The following is a 20,475-nucleotide window of genomic DNA, read 5'->3' on the forward strand; positions in this document are numbered from 1 at the left end:
ATGAGGTTAGCCGGTCTTCATTAACAATGATTTTTCCATCCTCCCTGTGGGCTCTGTTCCATTTTCCCAAAGTTGACACAGTTTGAGAACAACATAGGGAACAAGATGCTGAAACACACATCCTCCTACCACTTCAGGGAGCAGTGCTTTGGAACCGTAGTGGTAAAAAGCAACTTCTTTAGTCCTATTTATTTCCTAACTCGAGCCTTAATATTGATAAATGTATTCTGTTAATTTTAGTTACACTGTGCTAGTCAGGTGCATATTACACTTCTGTGGATTTTACATTATAACTGCACAGTCTGAACCTGATCAAGTTTCAGTGTGGTGATGCCCTTAATATCTTCACACTCAAGAGGTCACTGGATAACAATCAAAGTGGGAAATGTAGCTGATTTTGCTCTCCATAACCTAGGTTCAATGAGGCAAATTGTAGTGCCCGGAGACCAGCTGACTCGGGAGAGATTTGGGATCAAACATGGGGCCCCTGTAGCTCATAAAGCTCAGCTACTTGCTGGATAAACTCACTGAGCCATTGCAAGAGATAATAAAAGTGCTTGTTTTTAAAAAGCAGGTGGAGATATTTTACCGTATGTTTGTGAGAATGGCACACAAACAAATTGCTGCTCAGCGTGGTGGCCCTTGATAGAAGTGTGACCGTAAAGCAGGAGTTTGCAGTCATTTAAAATTCTACTTTGTGCCCCTTGTATTGCACTGTTCATAAATACTTGCACAGTGCAACAGCACTGTGTTTTATTGGAAATAGGGGGGTAAGCTATTTTTTTTTCAGTACAAGAATTCTCCATTTCATCTTTCAGGTGAAAATGTCATCAGGGTTGAGCTAATGGAATGGGCCATTGGAAACCATGATACCGTACACACCAGTCATCTGCTCTTTCAGTTTAGTACTGTTCTCTCTGGCCACAGTATAGTGCAGCTATTGTGAATAGTAAATTTTATCAGACAGCAGAACTGAATAGGTGGGAGTCTTGAGATAATTCCATTAGATTAATTATTACTTGTTCTATTTCCCAAACACACAAACAGGACAAACTGAGAAAAAGTTGAATGAAATATTTAACAAAACTGGATTTGGAAAGTACCTTTCAAATGTGAGTGAAGAATGGAGACAGCAATTTTTCTTAAGGTACTTGGATGACTTCCTACTGATGACCATGAGCATTTCATCCGAACCTGAATTTGAGGTAAAGTATTCCAGTGCAGGTGATTGCCTCGAGCTCTCAGGGGGAAGTAGTTTCACATAAACTATTCATAATGAGGTAGATCTTTACCACCTGGGCATTAAACATCACCTGGGCAGACACAGAGACGAAAATCGAGCAGGAAGGATCCCACACTCCTAATGAAGCCCACCCGAATGTCTTCTTTGTACTCTGCACAGACAGTAAAGTGAAAGTCTACCCCAATCATTCAGATAAAATATATTACAGCTGCATAATGTATAGTGGTAGTAAAATGCAGGACATTGTAGTTAATATAAAAAAACTAAGCACAATTCCTTTAGGCCCATTTGCGGGCTTGAAATGGGCACTGCGTACAGAACGCACACCTCAACTGGGAGGTCCTAGGCCAACCCAAAACTGGGCCTTGGGCCTCATTAATATTATTTGAGCGAGCTGCTGGGGCTTGTCACGTCTCCACAGGCAGCTTGCCCATTTTAAGACGATGAATATCCGGCTGCTTGCCTTAACATTTTGTTGGTGGCTGCTGCTTAGGTCACAGCAGCCACTGAAGAGCCCTGTAGACCCAGCTTCTGCTCTGCTCATCGCTATCCAATTTCCCAGAGGAGTCCGAAAACAGGTGTTTGGCCCCCCTTTACATATGTAAATGACCTAACTCCTGTTTTAGGCAGCCGTCGTGGTGCCTGAAAAATCACCAGACACCAGTATCGAGTCAAATGTCTTTCAGGCGTACTTTTGACATAGGAAGTTGGTCCCCGAAATTGGCCCTCATTATAAAACGGAGGCAACGAGGTTCAAATTTTTTTAATTCATTCACAGGATGTGGGCGTCGCTGGCAAGGCCAGCATTTATTGCCCATCCCCAATTGCCCTTGAGAAGGTGGTGGTGAGCTGCCTTCTTGAACCGCTGCAGTCCATGTGGTGAAGGTACTCCCACAGTGCTGTTAGGGAGGGGGTTCCAGGATTTTGACCCAGTGGTGATTAAGGAACGGCGATGTACTTCCAAGTCAGGATGGTGTGTAACTTGGAGGTGGTGGTGTTCCCATGCGCCTGCTGCCCTTGTTCTTCTAGGTGGTAGAGGTTGCAGGTTTAGCAGAGAATTAATTCATGTTCTGTACAGTACTGTACAGCTAAGCCTGAGGCGTTTGAGGAAACATTTATTAAATATGTTGTGTTATTAGCTAACTTGTGCTTATTTTTTGAATGTTTTATTTAGTTCCTTCGTGGAGCACTGATGTCCTGTGTAAATGAGCTGAAAATAAAACATAGTATCGGAGATGATGTGTCTTTGCTTTGGGTGCACTTTGCGTATCAACACTTCAAAAATCGTCTGCAGAATTTTTCACGAATTGTTGCAGTGCACCCTTCAGTTCTGATGCTGCTACAGAGGATGAAAGATGAAATTCAGAGTGTTGAAAACAGAGAGATGGTGCGAGTACTCAAGAATATTTCAGTTCAATTGCAGAATGATTTTTCAGCATAATTTAATTTTTTTTTATAACCATAAGGAAGAAAAAATCTTACATTTATATAGCACCTTATCATTCTCCTCGGGACATCCCAAACCACATTATTTTTGAACTGCAATCACTCTTCTGTAGTCACTAACCCGTACATTTATCATAGGCAGAAAGAAATGGTATTCTTTATTGAATACCATTATAGTGAGTGCTATAACCATAGACAATGTAAAAGCAACATATACGTGTGTATCACCCTTTAAATAAAAAATCTGAAATGATACAGGTTGTAAATCCCAAATGTTTCATCCACATTTGAAATGGTGCATGGGTTCATTTAATAAAATTTCCAATATTAATGAATGTATTTCAGCGATTTGTCAGTGTAAAACAATCTGTACTAGATTGCCTTTAAGCTTGCTATCTGAATATCTGTAGTGCACTTAGTAAGGTGAGGACATTAGAATGGAAAAATAATGTGTCGTATCCGATGTAATTTATTTTTCTGGTAGGAATCCTTTTCAAGTAATCTCCTACTTCTATAAGTGATTGATTTTAATTAATTCAGGGCAGAAGTGGTATGCTTAATGGTTTCTCAAACATTTGTGCAGGACTTTTTCACCCATTTAAAAACTTTTGGTCAGTTAATCTTTGTTATTTTAATGCAGGTCGTAGATGTTTATGCAGCGGCTGCCTGTGTTGAAATGTTGGAATCTGCACACACTGAAGTATCAAGTCAGACCTGGCTGCAGAAGGTGAACAGTCTGCAAATGCCCATTGAGCTGATCTGCACCGAAGAATTTCTGCAGTGCCAAGGAATCAAATCTCCTATTGTAAATCATGTCCGGTAAGAATTCCTTTTTAAAATTGAAGTGCGGTTTGAAGATTTATAGTGAAGGATGCATAGTTATTTAACACAAGTAGGAAATATAGCAAAGTAGTTTTAAGCTTTGTGATCACCACATGTCAAAGTTATGTTTTAATGTGACTGGGCGCTATAAAATTACTGTTATAACTATCAGCAGGAAAGTTTATTCTAATGTAATAGTGGGCAATTTCCTCCAACCATGTATACCAGCTCTCACCCTATGGTCCTATGACACCAGATTATTGCTCATTTCCCATTTCACTAGGTGGCCGATCCTTCAGTCACTGCACCCATTTTTGGAATTCTCTCCCAAAACCACTCTACTTTGCCACCTCTCTCACTTCCTTCACATGCCTCTTAAAACCTTATCTCTGCAGCTGTGCTTTCATCTCTTCCCTCAATCTTTCCTGTCTCCTGCTCAGCAACCTCTTCTTCTGTAAAGCAATCTGAAACATTTTTCCCTGAAACACACTCAGTTGTATCGCTTCACAAAGAAATGCACACAAACATTTTGTTTTAAATCAGTGACCCAATAAATCTGAATTTACAGCACAGTATTTAAAGGGGCATTCTCCCACAGTTTTAGTTATGTTGTTGCTAAATTTAATGTTAAATGTTGGAAACGGCTGTTATTAAATGAATTGGCCATTGTGACCGTCCCCAAAAAGGCATGAAATGCAAAAGGATACTTTTGCAGATGCATCTTGTTTAATTTTCCCAAATGGAAGAAATTAAGACTACGTTCCTCCCCCTTATTCTGTGACACTATAACTGTAGTGCGTTTTGCCATATATTGATGTACATAAAGCAGCGACCTGCAGCAGTAAATGAAACATCTCCGTTCAGTGTGTGGCCAGTGATACTGCTCACCGAATAATTACAACCACCATCACAACAATGTGCATTTATGTAGCGTTTTTAATGTAGGAAAATGTCCCAAGGCACTTCACGAGCATAATCAGACAAATATTGAGATTGAGCCAAAGAAGGAGATATTAGCAAGGGGAACTAAAATCTTGGTCAAAAAGCTAGGTTTTAAAGAGGATCTTAAAGGAGGAGCATGAGACGGAGAGGTTTAGGGGAAGAATTCCAGAGCTTAGCAGCTCTGTGCCTGAAAGCACAACCACCGAGAGTGAGGGATCCACAAGAGGCCAGAGTTCGGAAACGCAGAGTTCTTGAAGGGTTGTAAGTCAGGAGGTTAGAAATGCGGAGAGGTGAAGCCATGGAGGGATTTGAACATGAGGATGAGAACTTCACATTTGAGGCTTCTGTGGACTGGGAGCCAATGTAGGTCAGCGAGCACAGATGATGGATGAGCAAGACTTGGTGCAGGTTAGGATATGGGCAGCAGAGTTTTGGATAAGCTGAAGTTTATGGTGGGTGGAAAATGAGAGTACAGACAGGAAAGCATTGGAATAATCAGGTCTGGAGACAACAAAAGCATGGATGAGGGTACGATAGCGTAGTGGTAATGTCACTGGGCTAGTAATCCAGGGGCCTGGACTAATGATCCAGAGACATGAGTTCAGATCCCACCACAGCAGCGGGGGAATTTAAATTCAGTTAAATAAATAAATCTGTAATAAAAAGCTAGTATCAGTAATGGTGACCATGAAACTATTGGATTGTCGTAAAAACCCATCTGGTTCACTAATGCCCTTTAGGGAAGGAAATCTGCCGTCCTTACCTGGTCGGGCCTATATGTGACTCCAGACCCACAGCAATGTGGTTGACTCTTAACTGCCCTTTGAAATGGCCCAGCAAATCACTCGGTTGTAAGGAACCGCTACGAAACATAATAAAAATGAAACCGGACAGACCACCCGGCATTGACCTCGGCACCAGCTACGGACACAGCAACGGCACACCCAGCCCAGTCGACCCTGCAAAGTCCTCCTCACCAACATCTGGGGACTTGTGCCAAAATTGGGAGCGCTGTCCCGCAGACTAGTCAAGCAACAGCCTGACATAGTCATACTCACAGAATCATACCTTTCAGCCAATGTCCCAAACTCCTCCATCACCATCCCTGGGTATGTCCTGTCCCACCGGCAGGACAGGGGTGGTGGCACAGTGGTATACAGTTGGGAAGGAGTGGCCCTGGGAGTCCTCAACATTGACTCCCAACCCCATGAAGTCTTATGGCTTCAGCTCAAGCATGGGCAAGGAAACCTCCTGCTGATTACCACCTACCGCCCTCCCTCAGCTGATGAATCACTACTCCTCCATGTTGAACACTACTTGGAAGAAGCACTGAGAGTAGCATGGGCACAGAATGTACTCTGGGTGGGGGACTTCAATGCCCATCACCAAGAGTGGCTCACTAGCACCACTACTGGCCGAGTCCTGAAGGACATAGCTGCCAGTCTAGGCCTGCGACAGGTGGTGAGAGAACCAACATGAGGGAAAAACCTACTTGACCTCGTCCTCACCAATCTACCTGTCGCAGATACATCTGTCCAAGACAGTATTGGTAGCAGTGACCACACGCACAGTCATTGTGGAGACGAAGTCTCATCTTCACACTGAGGACACCTGCCATCGTGTTGTATGGCACTACCACAGTGCTAAATGGGATAGATTCAGAACAGATCTAGCAGCTCAAAACTGGGCATCCATGAGACGCAGTGGGCCATCAGCAGCAGCAGAATTGTATTCCACCACAATCTGAAACCTCATGGCCCGGCATATCCCTCACTCTACCATTACCACCAAGCTAGGGGACCAACCCTGGTTTAATAAGGAGTGTAGAAGAGCATACTAGGAGCAGCATCAAGCGTACCTAAAAATGAGGTGCCAACCTGGAGAAGCTGCAACACAGGACTACATGCATGTTAAAAAGCAGAAGCAGCATGCTATAGACAGGGCTAAGCGATCCCACAATCAGTGGATCAGATCAAAGCTCTGCAGTCCTGCCACATCCAGTTGTGAATGGTGGTGGACCATTAAACAACTAACGGGAGGAGGAGACTCCATGAATATCCCCATCCTCAATGATGGTGGAGCCCAGCACGTGAGTGCACTAGACAAGGCTGAAGCGTTTGCAACTATCTTCAGCCAGAAGTGCCGAGTGGATGATGCATATCGACCTACTCCTGAGGTCCCCACCATCACAGAAGCCAGTCTTCAGCCAATTCGATTCACTCCACATGATATCAAGAAACGGCTGAGCGCACTGGATACAGCAAAGGCTATGGGCCCCGACAACGTCCCGGCTGTATTGCTGAAGACTTGTGCTCCAGAACTAGCCGCGCCTCTAGCCAAGCTATTCCAGTACAGCTACAACACTGGCATCTATCCGACAATGTGGAAAACTGCCCAGGTATGCCCTGTCCACAAAAAGCAGGACAAATCCAACCGGCCAATTACCACCCCATCAGTCTACTCTCAATCATCAGCAAAGTAATGGAAGGCGTCATCGACCGTGCTATCAAGCGGCACTTACTCACCAAAAACCTGCTCACTGATGCCCAGTTGGGTTCTGCCATGACCACTCGGCTCCAGACCTCATTACAGCCTTGGTCCAAACATGGACAAAGGAGCTGAATTCCAGAGGTGAGGCGAGAGTGACTGCCCTTGACATCAAGGCAGCATTTGACCGAGTGAGGCATCAAGGAGTCCTAGTAAAATTGAAGTCAATGGGAATCGGGGGGGAAATGCTCCACTTGCTGGAGTCATACCTAGCACAATGGAAGATGGTTGTGGTGGTTGAAGATCAATCATCACAGCCCCAGGACATAGCTGCAGGAGTTCCTCAGGACAGTGTCCTAAGCCATCTTCAGCTGCTTCATCAATGACCTTCCCACCAACATAAGGTCAGAAATGGGGATGTTCTCTGATGGCTGCCATGGTCAGCGCCATTTACAACTCCTCAGATAATGAAGTAGTCCATGCCCGCATGCAACAAGACCTGGATGACGTTCAGACTTGGGCTGATAAGTGGCAGGTAACATTCGCGCCACAGAAGTGCCAGGCAATGACTATGACTATCTCCAACAAGCGAGAGTCTAACCACCTCCCCTTGACATTCAACGGCATTACCATCGCCGAATCCCCCACCATCAACATCCTGGGGGTCACCATTGACCAGAAACTTAACTGGACCAGCCACATAAATAATGTGGCAACAAGAGCAGGTCAGAGGCTAGGTATTCTGCGGCAAGTGTCTCACCTCCTGACTCCCCCAAGCGTTTCCACCATCTACAAGGCACAAGTAAGGAGTGTGATGGAATACTCTCCACTTGCCTGGATGAGTGCAGCTCCAACAACACTCAAGAAGCTCGACACCATCCAGGACAAAGCAGCCCGCTTAATTGGCACCCCCTCTAGCACCTTAAACATTCATTCCCTCCTCCACCGGCGCACCGTGGCTGCAGTGTGTACCATCTACAAGATGCACCGCAGCAACTTGCCAAGGCTTCTTCGGCAGCACCTCCCAAACCCGCGACCTCTTCCACCTAAAAAGGACAAGGGCAGCAGGCGCATGGGAACACCACCACCTCCAAGTTCCCCTCCAAATCACACATCATCCTTACTTAGAAGTATATCGCCGATCCTTCATCGTCGCTGGGTCAAAATCCTGGAACTCCCTCCCTAACAGCACTGTGGGAGTACCTTCACCACACGGACTGCAGTGGTTCAAGAAGGCGGCTCAGCACCTTCTCATGGGCAATTAGGGATGGGCAATAAATGCTGGCTTTGCCAGTGAAGCCTGCATCCCATAAACAAATTTTTTTAAAAAGCAGGTGAGTTGAGACAGGGGCGGAGATGGATGGATGATATGGAGCTCGGTCAAATAGGACGCCGCGGTTGCGAACCGTCTGGTTCAGCCTCAGACAGTGGCCAGGGAGTGGGAGGTAATCGGTGGTGAGGGAACGGAGATTGTGGCAGGGTTGAAGACAATGGTGTTGGTCTTCCCAATGTTTAATTGGAGGAAATCGTGGCTCATCGAGGACTTGATGTCGAACAAGCAGGCTGACATAGTAGAGACAGTGGAGTGGGTCAAGAGAGGTGGTGGTGAGGTGGAGCTGAGTGTCGTCCACGTACATGTGGCACTTGATGTCATATCTTCAGATGATGTTGCCGAGGGGCAGCATGCAGTAAGAAATAGGAGAGGCCAAGGATATAGATCCTTGGGGACTTCATAGTTAAAAGTGTTGGGGCGGGTTGAGAAGCCATTGCAGGAAGTTCTCTGTCTACAAGTGGATAGCTGAGTGTGGAACTAGGCGAAGGCAGTCCCACTCAGCTGGACAACGGAAAAGAGGAGTTGGAGGATGGTGGCAGATTTGAAAGTGAGTCGGATAGTGATGCGCTATCAATTACTCAAAAGACTGAGGTTAAGCGAGTAACTAACAGGCTTTTATTAACAAGAGAATGAAGGTGTGCCTCGAGTGGTCGACCAGTCCAGAATACAGAGGGACTGTGGAGCAGTCACCTTTTATACCTGGACTCGTGGGAGGAGTCAGCCGAGGCATGTACAGACATGTACACAGTGGAATACAAACAGTGGTTTACCACATTCACCCCTTGTTTAAAAATGAGTCCGGCGGGGTGAAGTGTATTAAAAGTTTGTGTATTGGAGTCTCTCCGGAGGTCTTGTCTGCCGCTGTGATTGACGTGGCGACGGCAGGGGTAGTGAAGCTTCCGGCGTCGAGTCCCGCGTAGGCTGGGGCACTGGTGTGTAGTCCTCGTGGGTGTCGAGTGGGTCGCGGGGCCCAGGCGTGCCGTCTGCTGGGGTTGGATATTGGATCGTGGGGGGGGGGGGGGGTGGTAGTGGGTTACTGGGGCCCCCGAGGGTGCGAGGTCTCGTATGGAGACTGTGTCCTCCCGCCCGTCCGGGTACGCAATGTAAGCGTACTGGGGGTTGGCGTGGAGGAGGTCGACCCTCTCGACCAGGGGGTCCGTTTTATGGGTCCTCACATGTCTTCTCAGTAGGACCGGCCCTGGGGACGTCAGCCATGGCGGTAGCGATGTCCCCGATGTGGACTTCCTTGGGAAGACAAACATTTTCTCATGAGGGGTGGCGTTAGTGGCAGTGCAGGGCAGTGACCGACTAGAGTGGAGCGTATCGGGGAGCACATCCTGCCAGCGGGAGGTCGGAAGGCCCCTAGACTTTAAGGCTAGCAGGGCGGCCTTCCAAACTGTCGCATTCTCTCTTTCCACCTGTCCGTTCCCCCGGGGGTTGTAACTGGTGGTCCTGCTTGTGGCAATACCCCTAGCGAGCAGGTACTGGCGGAGTTCGTCGCTCATAAACGATGAGCCCCGGTCGCTATGGATATAGCTGGGGAAACCGAACAGGGTGAAGAGGTCGTTCAGACATTTAATGACCATGGCACTGGTCATGTCCGGGCAGGGGATGACGAATGGGAAACGGGAGTACTCATCAATAATGTTGAGGAAGTACACATTACGGTCGGAGGAGGGGAGAGGCCCTTTAAAATCAACGCTCAGGCGCTCGAAGGGGCGAGTGGCTTTTATCAGGTGAGCCCTGTCTTGTCTATAAAAGTGCGGTTTGCACTCAGCGCAGACTTGGCAGTTCCTGGTCATGGTCCTGACCTCCTCAATGGAGTAAGGCAGGTTGCAGGCCTTGATGAAGTGGAAGAACCTGGTGACCCCCGGGTGGCAGAGGTCATTGTGGAGGGCCCGCAGTCTATCGATCTGCGCGCTGGCGCAGGTGCCACGCGATAGAGCATCCGGGGGTTCATTGAGCTTCCCGGGCCGGTACAAGATCTCGTAATTGTAGGTGGAAAGTTCGATTCTCCACCTCAAGATCTTGTCGTTTTTGATTTTGCCCCTCTGCTTGTTGTTAAACATAAAAGCAACTGAACGCTGGTCAGTGAGCAGGGTAAATCGTTTTCCGGCCAGGTAGTGCCTCCAATGGCGCACAGCCTCCACAATAGCCTGGGCCTCCTTCTCAACAGCGGAGTGTCTGGTCTCCGGGCCCTGGAGGGTTTGTGAAAAGAAGGCCACGGGTCTCCCCGCCTGATTAAGGGTAGCGGCCAGGGCAAAGTCGGACGCGTCGCTTTCCACCTGGAAGGGGATGGATTCGTCCACTGCGTGCATGGTGGCTTTGGCAATGTCTTCCTTGATACGGTGGAAGGCTAAGCGGGCCTCTGCCGTCACGGGAAAAGAGGTGGACTTGATCAGCGGACGGGCCTTGTCCGCATAGTAGGGGACCCACTGGGCGTAATAGGAGGAAAACCCTAGGCACCTCTTCAGGGCCTTGGGGCAGTGGGAGTTCCATAAGGGGACGCATCCGGTCGGGGTCGGGACCGATGACTCCATGTTCCACAACACAGCCAAGGATGGCGAGGCGGGTTGTGCGGAATATGCACTTCTCCTTGTTATACGTCAGGTTCAGGAGTTGGGCGGTGCAGAGGAATTTTTCGAGGTTTGCGTCATGGTCCTGCAAGTCATGGCCGCAGATGGTCACATTGTCCAGATATGGGAAAGTGGCCTGCAACGCATTTTGATCGACCATCCGGTCCATCTCCCTTTGGAAGACGGAGACCCCGTTGGTGACTCCAAAGGGAACCCTAAGGAAGTGATAGAGGCGGCCGTTTGCCTCAAAGGCAGTATACTGGCGGTCCTCAGGGCGGATAGGGAGCTGGTGGTACGCTGATTTCAGGTCAATGGTCGAGAAGATGCGGTACTGCGCGATCTGGTTGACCATATCAGCTATGCGGGGGAGTGGGTAAGCGTCCAGCAGGGTGTAGCGATTTATTGTCTGGCTGTAGTCGATGAGCAGGCGCTGCTTCTCGCCGGTCTTAACGACCACAACCTGGGCTCGCCAGGGGCTGGTGCTGCCCTCAATAATCCCCTCCTTCAGGAGCCGCTCCACTTCGGTTTTAATGAAAACCCTGTCCCCGGCACTGTATCGCCTGCTCTTTGTGGCGATGGGCTTACAGTCGGGGGTGAGGTTAGCAAACAGTGGGGGGGCGGGGGGTGATTCTGAGTGTGGAGAGGTTGCACCTGGTGCGCGGCGGGCAATTTGGAAGCTGCTGGCTGCGGACTGTGAGTGGGGGGAGGGGTCCACCGTACGCCATCGTAACACTTTTAAGGTGGCACTGAAAATCTAACCCCAGTAGAACAGCAGCGCAGAGGTGGGGCAGGACCAGAAGTTTAAAATTATAGTAGACGGGACTGTGTACGAAGAGTGTCACCACGCAGTAGCCGCCAATGTCCGCCGACTGGGACTCGGAGGCCATAGAAATCCGCTGGTGCGCAGGCAGGACTGGGAGAGAGCAACGCCGCACCGTGTCGGGGTGGATGAAGCTCTCCGTGCTCCCAGAGTCAAAAAGGCAGATTGCTTCGTGACCATTTACCTTGATGTCCATTGTGGACCGGGCCAGTTGGTGCGGTCTCGCTTGGTCCAGTGTAACGGAGGCCAGCGTGGGGGTCGGTGTGTCGTTGCGGGTATCAGATGAGGCAGTGTTGGGGGCCAAGATGGCGGCTGGCGTCCAAGATGGCGGCGTCCATGATCCCCATGTGGCTGGAGGCGTCCAAAATGGCTGCTGTTCCGGTGGTTCGCACATGGCTGGGGAGGCCCAAGATGGCGGCCCACACGCGGCGCTGCTGGGGTTCGGGGTGGCTTTGGCCCTGCAGACGCTGGCGTAGTGTCCCTTCTTCCCGCAGCCCGAGCAGATCGTGTTTTTCGCCGGGCAGCGCGCTCTGGGGTGTTTGGCTTGGCCACAGAAGTAGCATTTCTGGCCTTGGGACACTGCTGCGGTAGTTGGGCCGTTGCTGGGATGTGGCTGGGGTGACACGGCGCTATGAGACGGTCCTACCCTGTCCCAGGCTGTCGTTCCCCGCGGCGTCCACGGTGCAGAGGAGTAGGCATCCATGCCCCGGTAGGCTGCGTCCAATGATAGTGCGAGTTCAGAGGCCTTGTTGAGGTCGAGGTCACTCTGCTCTAACAGTCGCTGTCGGGTGTAATTGGACCTGTGGCCCGCCACAAAAGCGTCCCGGATAAGTTCCTCTGTGTACACGGCGGCCTTTACATCCTTACAACCACAGGCCCGGCCAAGCACAGACAGTGCCTGAAGGTATTCCTCGGTCGATTCCCCAGGTTGTTGTTTACGACTCCCCAGGAGGTGCCTGGCGTACACCTCGTTCACTGGGTGTGTGTACTGGTCCTTGAGCTTGAGAGCAGCCGTGTACGAGGTCGCGTCCTGGATGACCGAGGTACGCTCGGTGGTTCACTTTGGAGATCTGGACATCCAGTTTGTCCTCGTCCGATTTGACCGTTGCAGCGGAGGCGATCAGGAATTTTTCAAAGCACTTAAGCCAGTGAGCAAACTTGGTGGATGCGTCCGCCTCCCGATGGTCTAAGTCCAGGCATGCTGGTGTGAGGATCTTCTCCATTATAAAAATCTTGTTAATAAAATTGATGCGCTATCAATTACTCAAAAGACTGAGGTTAAGCGAGTAACTAACAGGCTTTTATTAACAAGAGAATGAAGGTGTGCCTCGAGTGGTCGACCAGTCCAGAATACAGAGGGACTGTGGAGCAGTCACCTTTATACCTGGACTCGTGGGAGGAGTCAGCCGAGGCATGTACAGACATGTACACAGTGGAATACAAACAGTGGTTTACCACAGATAGTATCTGAGGAGAGAGTAACTTTTACAATGCCAGCTAGAATAGGAGCCAGGAAGGGAAGTTGGATGATCAGCAGTTTAGTGCGAATGGGGTCGATAGAGCAGGAAATAGGTCTCATAGACAAGATGAGCTTGAATTGGGCATGAGGGGAGATGGAAGAGAAAATAAAAATGGATGCAGATTCATGGCAGGGGGATCCTTGGAGGAAGTTTGGCTTGGTGGGCAAGGGGAAGTGAGGGATGCGACAGAGGCAGCTGTATGAATGATCTGAATTTTAATGACCAAGAATGTCACGAGCTCCTCAGAATTGTTTTTGGTCCCTGCCACAAACTCCGTTACCTAGCCACTGACTCCATCCCTCTCCCTGGCAATTGTCGGAGGCTGAACCAAACTGTTTGCAACCTTGGTGTCATATTTGACCCCGAGATGAGCTTCCGACCACATATCCACACCATCACTGAGACAACCTATTTCCACCTCCAGAACATCGCCCGACATCCGGTGATGTTGGATGTCACCTTTTGAGATCCAGAAACAGCGGAGAAATGGACTTCAGCCCAGGGAAAAGTGGATTTCTGTCCAGGGCCCATACAGCACTAAATATAGTTGAGATGCCAGCAGTGCAGTCAGTTGCTCAGCAGGTAACCGCAGCAACTGGAGGATGGGCTGTCAGCTAGAAAAAGTTACCGTAAAACTTGAAACAACTGCGTATCAGAGCATAGTCACAGCAGCCGTGTCTTAGTGTAATCCAGTCGGGCAGCCTAATCCTGATGGCAGAGGATTGTCGCAGTTCCCAAAATTAAATTTGAGTAGAGTTCCAGTGGTTAATAAGTGCACAGTGAAAACAAAGAACAAGCAAGGTCAGGGATGGACAAGGGGCTCTGCAGAAGTGGCTTTAAACTTGGAACTTTGTGCTAAAATGCACCCACTATTAGAGCCTAAGGATCTTAAGCAGTGGAAGAGATGAACTTGAGGGAGAAAGAGTAAAGGCTGGCATTGGATGACGAAAGATAAAGTTCCAGAAGAGAGGAGCTCCATTACAGAGCTGCCAGCCCAGCAGCCACCTTGAGAGAGATTAAATGCATTTAAATTGCAAACCTTTCTAAGAGTTAATTACTTTGGTAGTATTTCCAGTATAATTCACCAACAGAATAATAGTGCACCAAATAATTTTAATAGCCTGTAACAAGATGGTCATTTTGCTTTCATCTCCAGTGAGACAAATACCCATTTCAGTTCTATGCGAATGTGTAGTCATCCAGAGCAGTGAATTATGATTATCCTTAAATATCACAAAACTGCATTACATACTCAAATGGGTAAGTTTTCAGGTTGAAATACCAAAGAACTGTGTTGTACTATTTGGAAAAAAATGCCTGTTTAAACCGTGCTATATTCAACTGGCAATTGCAGTTGCCTCTTACTGTCACAAAGTTAAGTGGAGGACAACCCTGAGAAATCACGAATCATTATAATCGTGAATTATTTCCTGTCTGTTAAATGAGAATACTGTCTAAATGTTACTATTCCATTAAGATTTCTTTATCCAGTCTGACATCAAGACTTTTCATTATTTTCTCTAACTAGAAGAACTACTCTTTTGAATTTGAAGTATTTAGAAATACAAAGTTCCTGTAAAGAGCCATTTTGAGGCTCATTGATTTAAATGAGCAAGAATAATATTTACAAATGATTAGCTTGTATTGTTTGAGGATGCTATCAGTCTCGTCATTGTAAACTTTAATAGGTACATACAGCATTTAGATGGAAAATCTTGTATCTTTACCCATTCAAGTGTTTGCACTTCTATTTCAGAGCGGGATGGAGTCGAATATTTTCATTGTCACTTTTTGTGGAGCACGTGGTGCTGGGAGTTGAGGAAATAGACAAGAGGCTGCAGAACCTGGTTGCAAGATATGCTGGTTGCCTTGAAAAGGTATCCTGTTATGTTTTATGTATCAATCCAATTGTGTTTCATGTATCTATAATTACAGGAATAACTTGGGTGTGTTCGTGGAAGTTTATGTATTTGCAGTTTCCCTTTGTTAAACTATGAAGATTGTACAGCATGGTTAAATTCAAAGCTGCACAGTACCCTTTACATTGAGAAGTTAGTGACCTAAAAGTATTGTTTTTTATATCAATTCACCAAGGTAAAGGATAACCCCAGTGACGAGCACAATATTTATGCATGTCTGGACATGAATCTGACATGTTATTTCTGCATTAAATGTGTGTACGTCCTATCTTTGTGTAGGATTTTATAATAAATAGCTTATTATCAGTAGTGAAGTTTACACAACTTGATCGGTTATTCAAAAATTCCAGCTTATGTAAGTCAGTAGAAATAGGTCAGCTTTATTTATGACCTGTATTCGATTCCTCTTTTTACTTTTATAGTGTCTGGAGAGCAACTCCGATGTAAGATCTCAAGGTCCTTTTCAGGCTGTGATTAAGGTTCTACGAGATTGTAAAGATAATGCAGGACAAGTGTACTGTAGGTAAGAGATTTTGTACAATAATTGAGGTATGTATATTAAAGCTGCAAGTGACTATAGATTGATGTCTTTCCCACATCTACCATTGGCGTTGGGTCACCTCAAGGTCATGGATGCAAAGGGGCTATATTTCCATCTTAGAGAGTCTCCCCACAACTCTAGAAGATTGCTTCCTGGGTATAGTCAGGTATTCCTCACTTTAAATCAGTTAGATTTAAGTCAGGTATTCCTTGTATTAAATCAGTAGAAAACTTACAAGTCTGTAGCACTAGATTTCTCCTTCCAAAAAAGAAATCATCTAAAGGCTTCTGAGTCAGGGTTTTAGTATTCCCAACAAGTTAGGATGTTGTGGGATAAAACAAATAAATGAAGAAAGAAAAATTCCAAATGGTCTCTCTAGCAGTCATCTCTCGGGCAGCGGATTTGATTTTTTACTTGATCTAGAAGTGGTGAACCCAAAGATTAGGTAGTATTGTGATATTTGCCTGGCCAGTGCATCCTTTTTGAGGCATTCTTTTGAGCATTCCTTACTAGTGCAGCATTCCCTATCTGACCTGGAGATAGAGTAGTGCTTCTGCTAATCTTTTTCCAGTTTCCTTACTTCAGATAGCATCCAGACCAATGACAGAAACCAAAATGTCAGCGCTTATATTACAAATAATAACCAACAGAGCTGTTAGCGTGGACTTCAATGACCTCTTCACAACTCTCTGCAGGTCTGCATTTAATTTAATTTTAATGTTGCCTTTCTATTTTGTTACAGATACGGTTTGAATGCATGTCCAATTTGCTTTGGAGAGCTCAACAATCCTGTCTTGCTTCCATGCAATCACATTTACTGTTTAGACTGTATAAAGAAGTGCCTCCTTCCAGGACACATGCTCTGCCCAGTCTGCTCAACTGCTCTTGAGGACAATTATGTAGTGACGGTATCTGAAGAAATAAGGTATGCTGAAGAGGTTTGAGAAAAAAGTATGATTTCAATATTTTTGTTATTTGGAACAATTAACAATTAGAGAGCAGCCATCTAGATCCTAGTATTAACATATTGATGTATGTGGATGAGGAATTTCATGATATTCTGGTTGTCATTACAATTTTGCAGTTGCTAGTTTGGAGTGATGAATCAGAGCCATATCACAAACCTAATGCCGCATATAGTTGACCATTTAACCACACAGTTGCTTTCTTTTTAAGGAACCCCTTACAGCTGCATTAGTGTTGCTTTGTGAATCCTTGCATACACTTAGTCCTCAGTAGTGTAGATCAAGCTTATAAATGATTTTTAATTAAAATTAAGAGTCAGTTGTTACTGTTTAATGTGCCAAGTTTATTTGTTTGATTTCCCCATCCCAGTAGCCACACACACATTTTTTGTATATAAAGGAAAATTACTTATCAGAGCCCAAAGCTGTATCATTCAAACCAACATTTTGATTCTCCAATAATTTACATTAATTTTAAGATATACAATACAAAGCAGTGCCTCCTTAATATACTAATTATTAAGGCAGCAGTTATGTTCACTTCTACACCTTCTCTTGCTACAAAGCACATTATAATTCACATGCAATCTGAAAGAAAATACAATTTTCTGGGCTCCTTGTGTAATAGGTACTGCTGCAGGGGAAATGATAAAATGGGGACCGTTCTATGTGGCTGCTTACATTTGCAGCTGCTCATTTATGTCCCCTTGAATTTTCATTAATGTGTGTTCATTTCAATTACAGAGTAGGTGTTGGAAAAAATGCCATGTTTCGCAAGAGGTGCGACGCATTTTTCATAGCTCTGGTTTCCATGGTCTGCTTCAAAGATAATTCGCCACCAACAAAAGAAGTGGTTGTTGAACTTCTGTCGCTACTGGTTATTCAAAAACAGATGTGTTCCAATATCTTAGGCACAGGTCAGAATACTTTATGGAAAAGTCATACTTTCCCTACTTTTTTTTGGTGAGGTGGGGGTGCAGTGTTTCTGGTCTCCCCAGCCCTCCCCCATTCCATCTTTCTCTCCTGTTGTTATCGACAGGTTCCCTCCAGTACCTCATCCAATTAGTTTTACTGCTGACTGAATCTCTACAATGAGTGTTAACAGGCTATTCACTATAGAGTGTATCGCAGGCAAATCTGATCCTGTCCTTGCTCTGCACCCACGCATACACTTTGCAGCAGCGGTCACTGAGTAGTGCTCAGGATGTGAGCCCAGGTCATTATTCCCCTCCCCACCACAGGGATCCTGAGATCACTTCTACCCCACCCCCCTACTGTCACCCTGGCTGAGACTTTGGACCAAACTTCAGATCTTCCTGATCTGTCTAGTTCATACTCACTGAGCCATCAGGGCAGGCCTCCCCATTTCATTTCATAATCATCGTCACCATTGCTTCATGGTAACAGGAGGTGTGCTTGTGATGAAGGATACTGATTTAGGTGAAAGATCCTGTATGAAATGTGTTTGGACAGTCTCAGTACGGTTTCCAGTGGTCATGGGAACACAGCAAAATACTGCCCTTAATTTGGTACTGAATTTATCATCTCACTCAGAGAATCCAAAAGATGACTGGGTTGAGAAGTGGGAAGTTGTGGTAGTAGTGTGGACTGTTTACTGTGGACAGTCTCTGCCTCATCCCGTTGAAGTCGGCCTTACCTAAATCTAGAATCTTAGGGGGCGATTTTATCAATGGGGACGTGATGGAGGCGGAAAAGCTGCTTGTCGGGTTTTAGTCCCGCCTCCATCAACGTCTGGCCAACCCACGCTATTTTCCCTTGTTAAGCCTGCCCAGCGAAGATTTTTTGACAGATGAATTGTCATTGTTTGACAGCTCTGTGAAGCTTCTAAGTTGAGACCTTGGACACAGGCTCACTTAGAAAGCTTTCCTGAACAGAAAGCAGAAGGCTGCTGCATTTAAGAATGCAGCGGCCATTCTGCTTTCTCTGCCGGTGAGATGAGGCAGCTCCGCAGCCTAAAGGGATGAAGCCCGGAGGAAGAAGCAAAGGTAAGTAATCTTATTAAAACACTTTAGACTCACCTCACACACTTGCCTTCCACACTTGCACTCATCACTCACCTGCACATCGGATATTTCGGCCCCTCCGACCCCCACAGACCCACACCTCTCCACACTTGCACTCATCACTCACCTGCACATCGGATATTTCGGCCCCTCCGACCCCCACAGACCCACACCTCTCCACACTTGCACTCATCACTCACCTGCACATCGGATATTTCGGCCCCTCCGACCCCCATAGACCCACACCTCTCCACACTTGCACTCATCACTCACCTGCACATCGGATATTTCGGCCCCTCCGACCCCCACAGACCCACAGCTCGCCTCGCTGACCCAGGCGAGGTTTGGAGCCGTCGGGAAGCCCACACTTTAGGGCTCAAAATAAGGATTAGCAAAAAAAACTGCCCGTTAACTACCTGTTAATTGGCACTAATCCCCCTTCCCGCCTCGAGGAGACGGGACCCGGCGCAGATCAGGTACCCGCCTCCTGGGAAGATGGCGTTGGGGCGGGATGGGTACCCGCTCCCAGATTCTACCATTTTTCCGGCATACCCGCCTCCCCAGGGCTGGGAAAATCGCCCCCTTAATAGCTGTTTTGCGTTTCTCCCTTTCAAACGCTACGTTAAACTCGATCATGTTATGATCGCTATTGGATAAATGTTCACGCACAGTTAGGCTGTTAATAAATTTGGCTCGTTACTCATTACTGAATCTAATATGGCTTGCCCCCTTATTGCCTCTAGGACATATTGTTGTAGAAAAATTAGCCCAGACGCACTCAAGAAATTCACTACTTTTCTGACGGGTGCGAGTCTGCTTTTCCCAATCTATATGAAAGTTAAAATCCCCCATTAAAACCACACTGCCTTTGCTGCATGCTTGTCTAATCTCGGCATTTATACAATCTAGCACTTCAGAGCTGCTACCAGGGGGCTTATAGACAACTCCCACTACAGTCTTAGATCCTTTCCTATTTCTTAATTCAACCCACTGGCTGCTTACCTCTTTAAATCCTCTCTTATCATTGAAGTGATTTCATCCTTGATCACTAAGGCTACTCCTTCCCCTCTGCCATTTTCCCTCGCTGTCCTGTAGACCTTATGGCCTAGAAATCGGGTTGGGGCGCAAAAGTCGCCTGAGCGCAGGATTTAGTGCAGCGTTCGAGGCTTTAGCGATCGTCAGATATTCAGTTCCATTGCCCCTAGAGGGAGACGGCTCGAGGCGCTCCACGTCCCTCTTAGGGCGCTGAAACTGAATATCGCAGCGCAACGTGCCGCAGCGCCACACGCTGCGGCACGGCATGCTGCGGTACTGCAGGCCTTCCTCCCATTGTTAAGGGGGAGGGGCCTGCAACAGCGCGATCCCCGCTCACGAGTGCCGGCAAACGAGCCCAGAACCAAGGAGAGGTGCCGGGCTCTCGGGAAACAGCCGGCAATGGGTGGGGTCAGGAGGCCGGGGACGGAGGTGCTGGTAGGCGGCCGTCGAAAAAGGCGGCTGCCCCGCACCTCCACCTTAACTTGCGCCTCTGCCGGCACAGTAAGGCCCCGTGAACTGGGCGCCGTTCGCTACCAAATGTGGCGGCGCAGCGCAAATGGCTAACGCCACCATTAGCGCCCCTGCTGAATATCGCGGGAGGCGCAGCCAGTGGCGCTACAGCCACTGCCTGCCTCTTTAGGCGCTAACAGGTGGTGCTACTCACCCAATTTTTCCCCCTATAACTTGGAATATTTAGTTCCCAGTCCTGACTGTCTTGCAGCCATGTCTCAGTAATGGCTACCATGTCATACTCTCCAATTTGAATTTGTGCCTGCAGTTCATTCAATGTATTCCTTATACT

General features: G+C 47.2%; 1 protein-coding gene across 4 annotated transcripts in view; it reads left to right on the plus strand.

Annotated features, from left to right (window-relative positions):
• Window positions 1-20,475, plus strand: part of rnf213b (ring finger protein 213b) — a 183,783-nt gene that overhangs the window by 120,868 nt on the left and 42,440 nt on the right. For all 4 annotated transcript variants that reach the window (XM_085963799.1, XM_085963796.1, XM_085963798.1 and 1 more), the window contains 7 exons: window positions 1,048-1,205; window positions 2,418-2,630; window positions 3,330-3,508; window positions 14,946-15,066; window positions 15,531-15,631; window positions 16,392-16,574; window positions 17,359-17,531. In XM_085963799.1, the coding sequence (XP_085819925.1) occupies window positions 1,048-1,205; window positions 2,418-2,630; window positions 3,330-3,508; window positions 14,946-15,066; window positions 15,531-15,631; window positions 16,392-16,574; window positions 17,359-17,531 (1,128 nt within the window). The remainder of the gene's footprint in view (window positions 1-1,047; window positions 1,206-2,417; window positions 2,631-3,329; window positions 3,509-14,945; window positions 15,067-15,530; window positions 15,632-16,391; window positions 16,575-17,358; window positions 17,532-20,475) is intronic.

This window comes from Somniosus microcephalus, chromosome 21, assembly GCF_052327205.1.
Source record: "Somniosus microcephalus isolate GS21.2 chromosome 21, FLI_Smic_1.0, whole genome shotgun sequence".
NCBI classification, from domain to species: domain Eukaryota; kingdom Metazoa; phylum Chordata; class Chondrichthyes; order Squaliformes; family Somniosidae; genus Somniosus; species Somniosus microcephalus.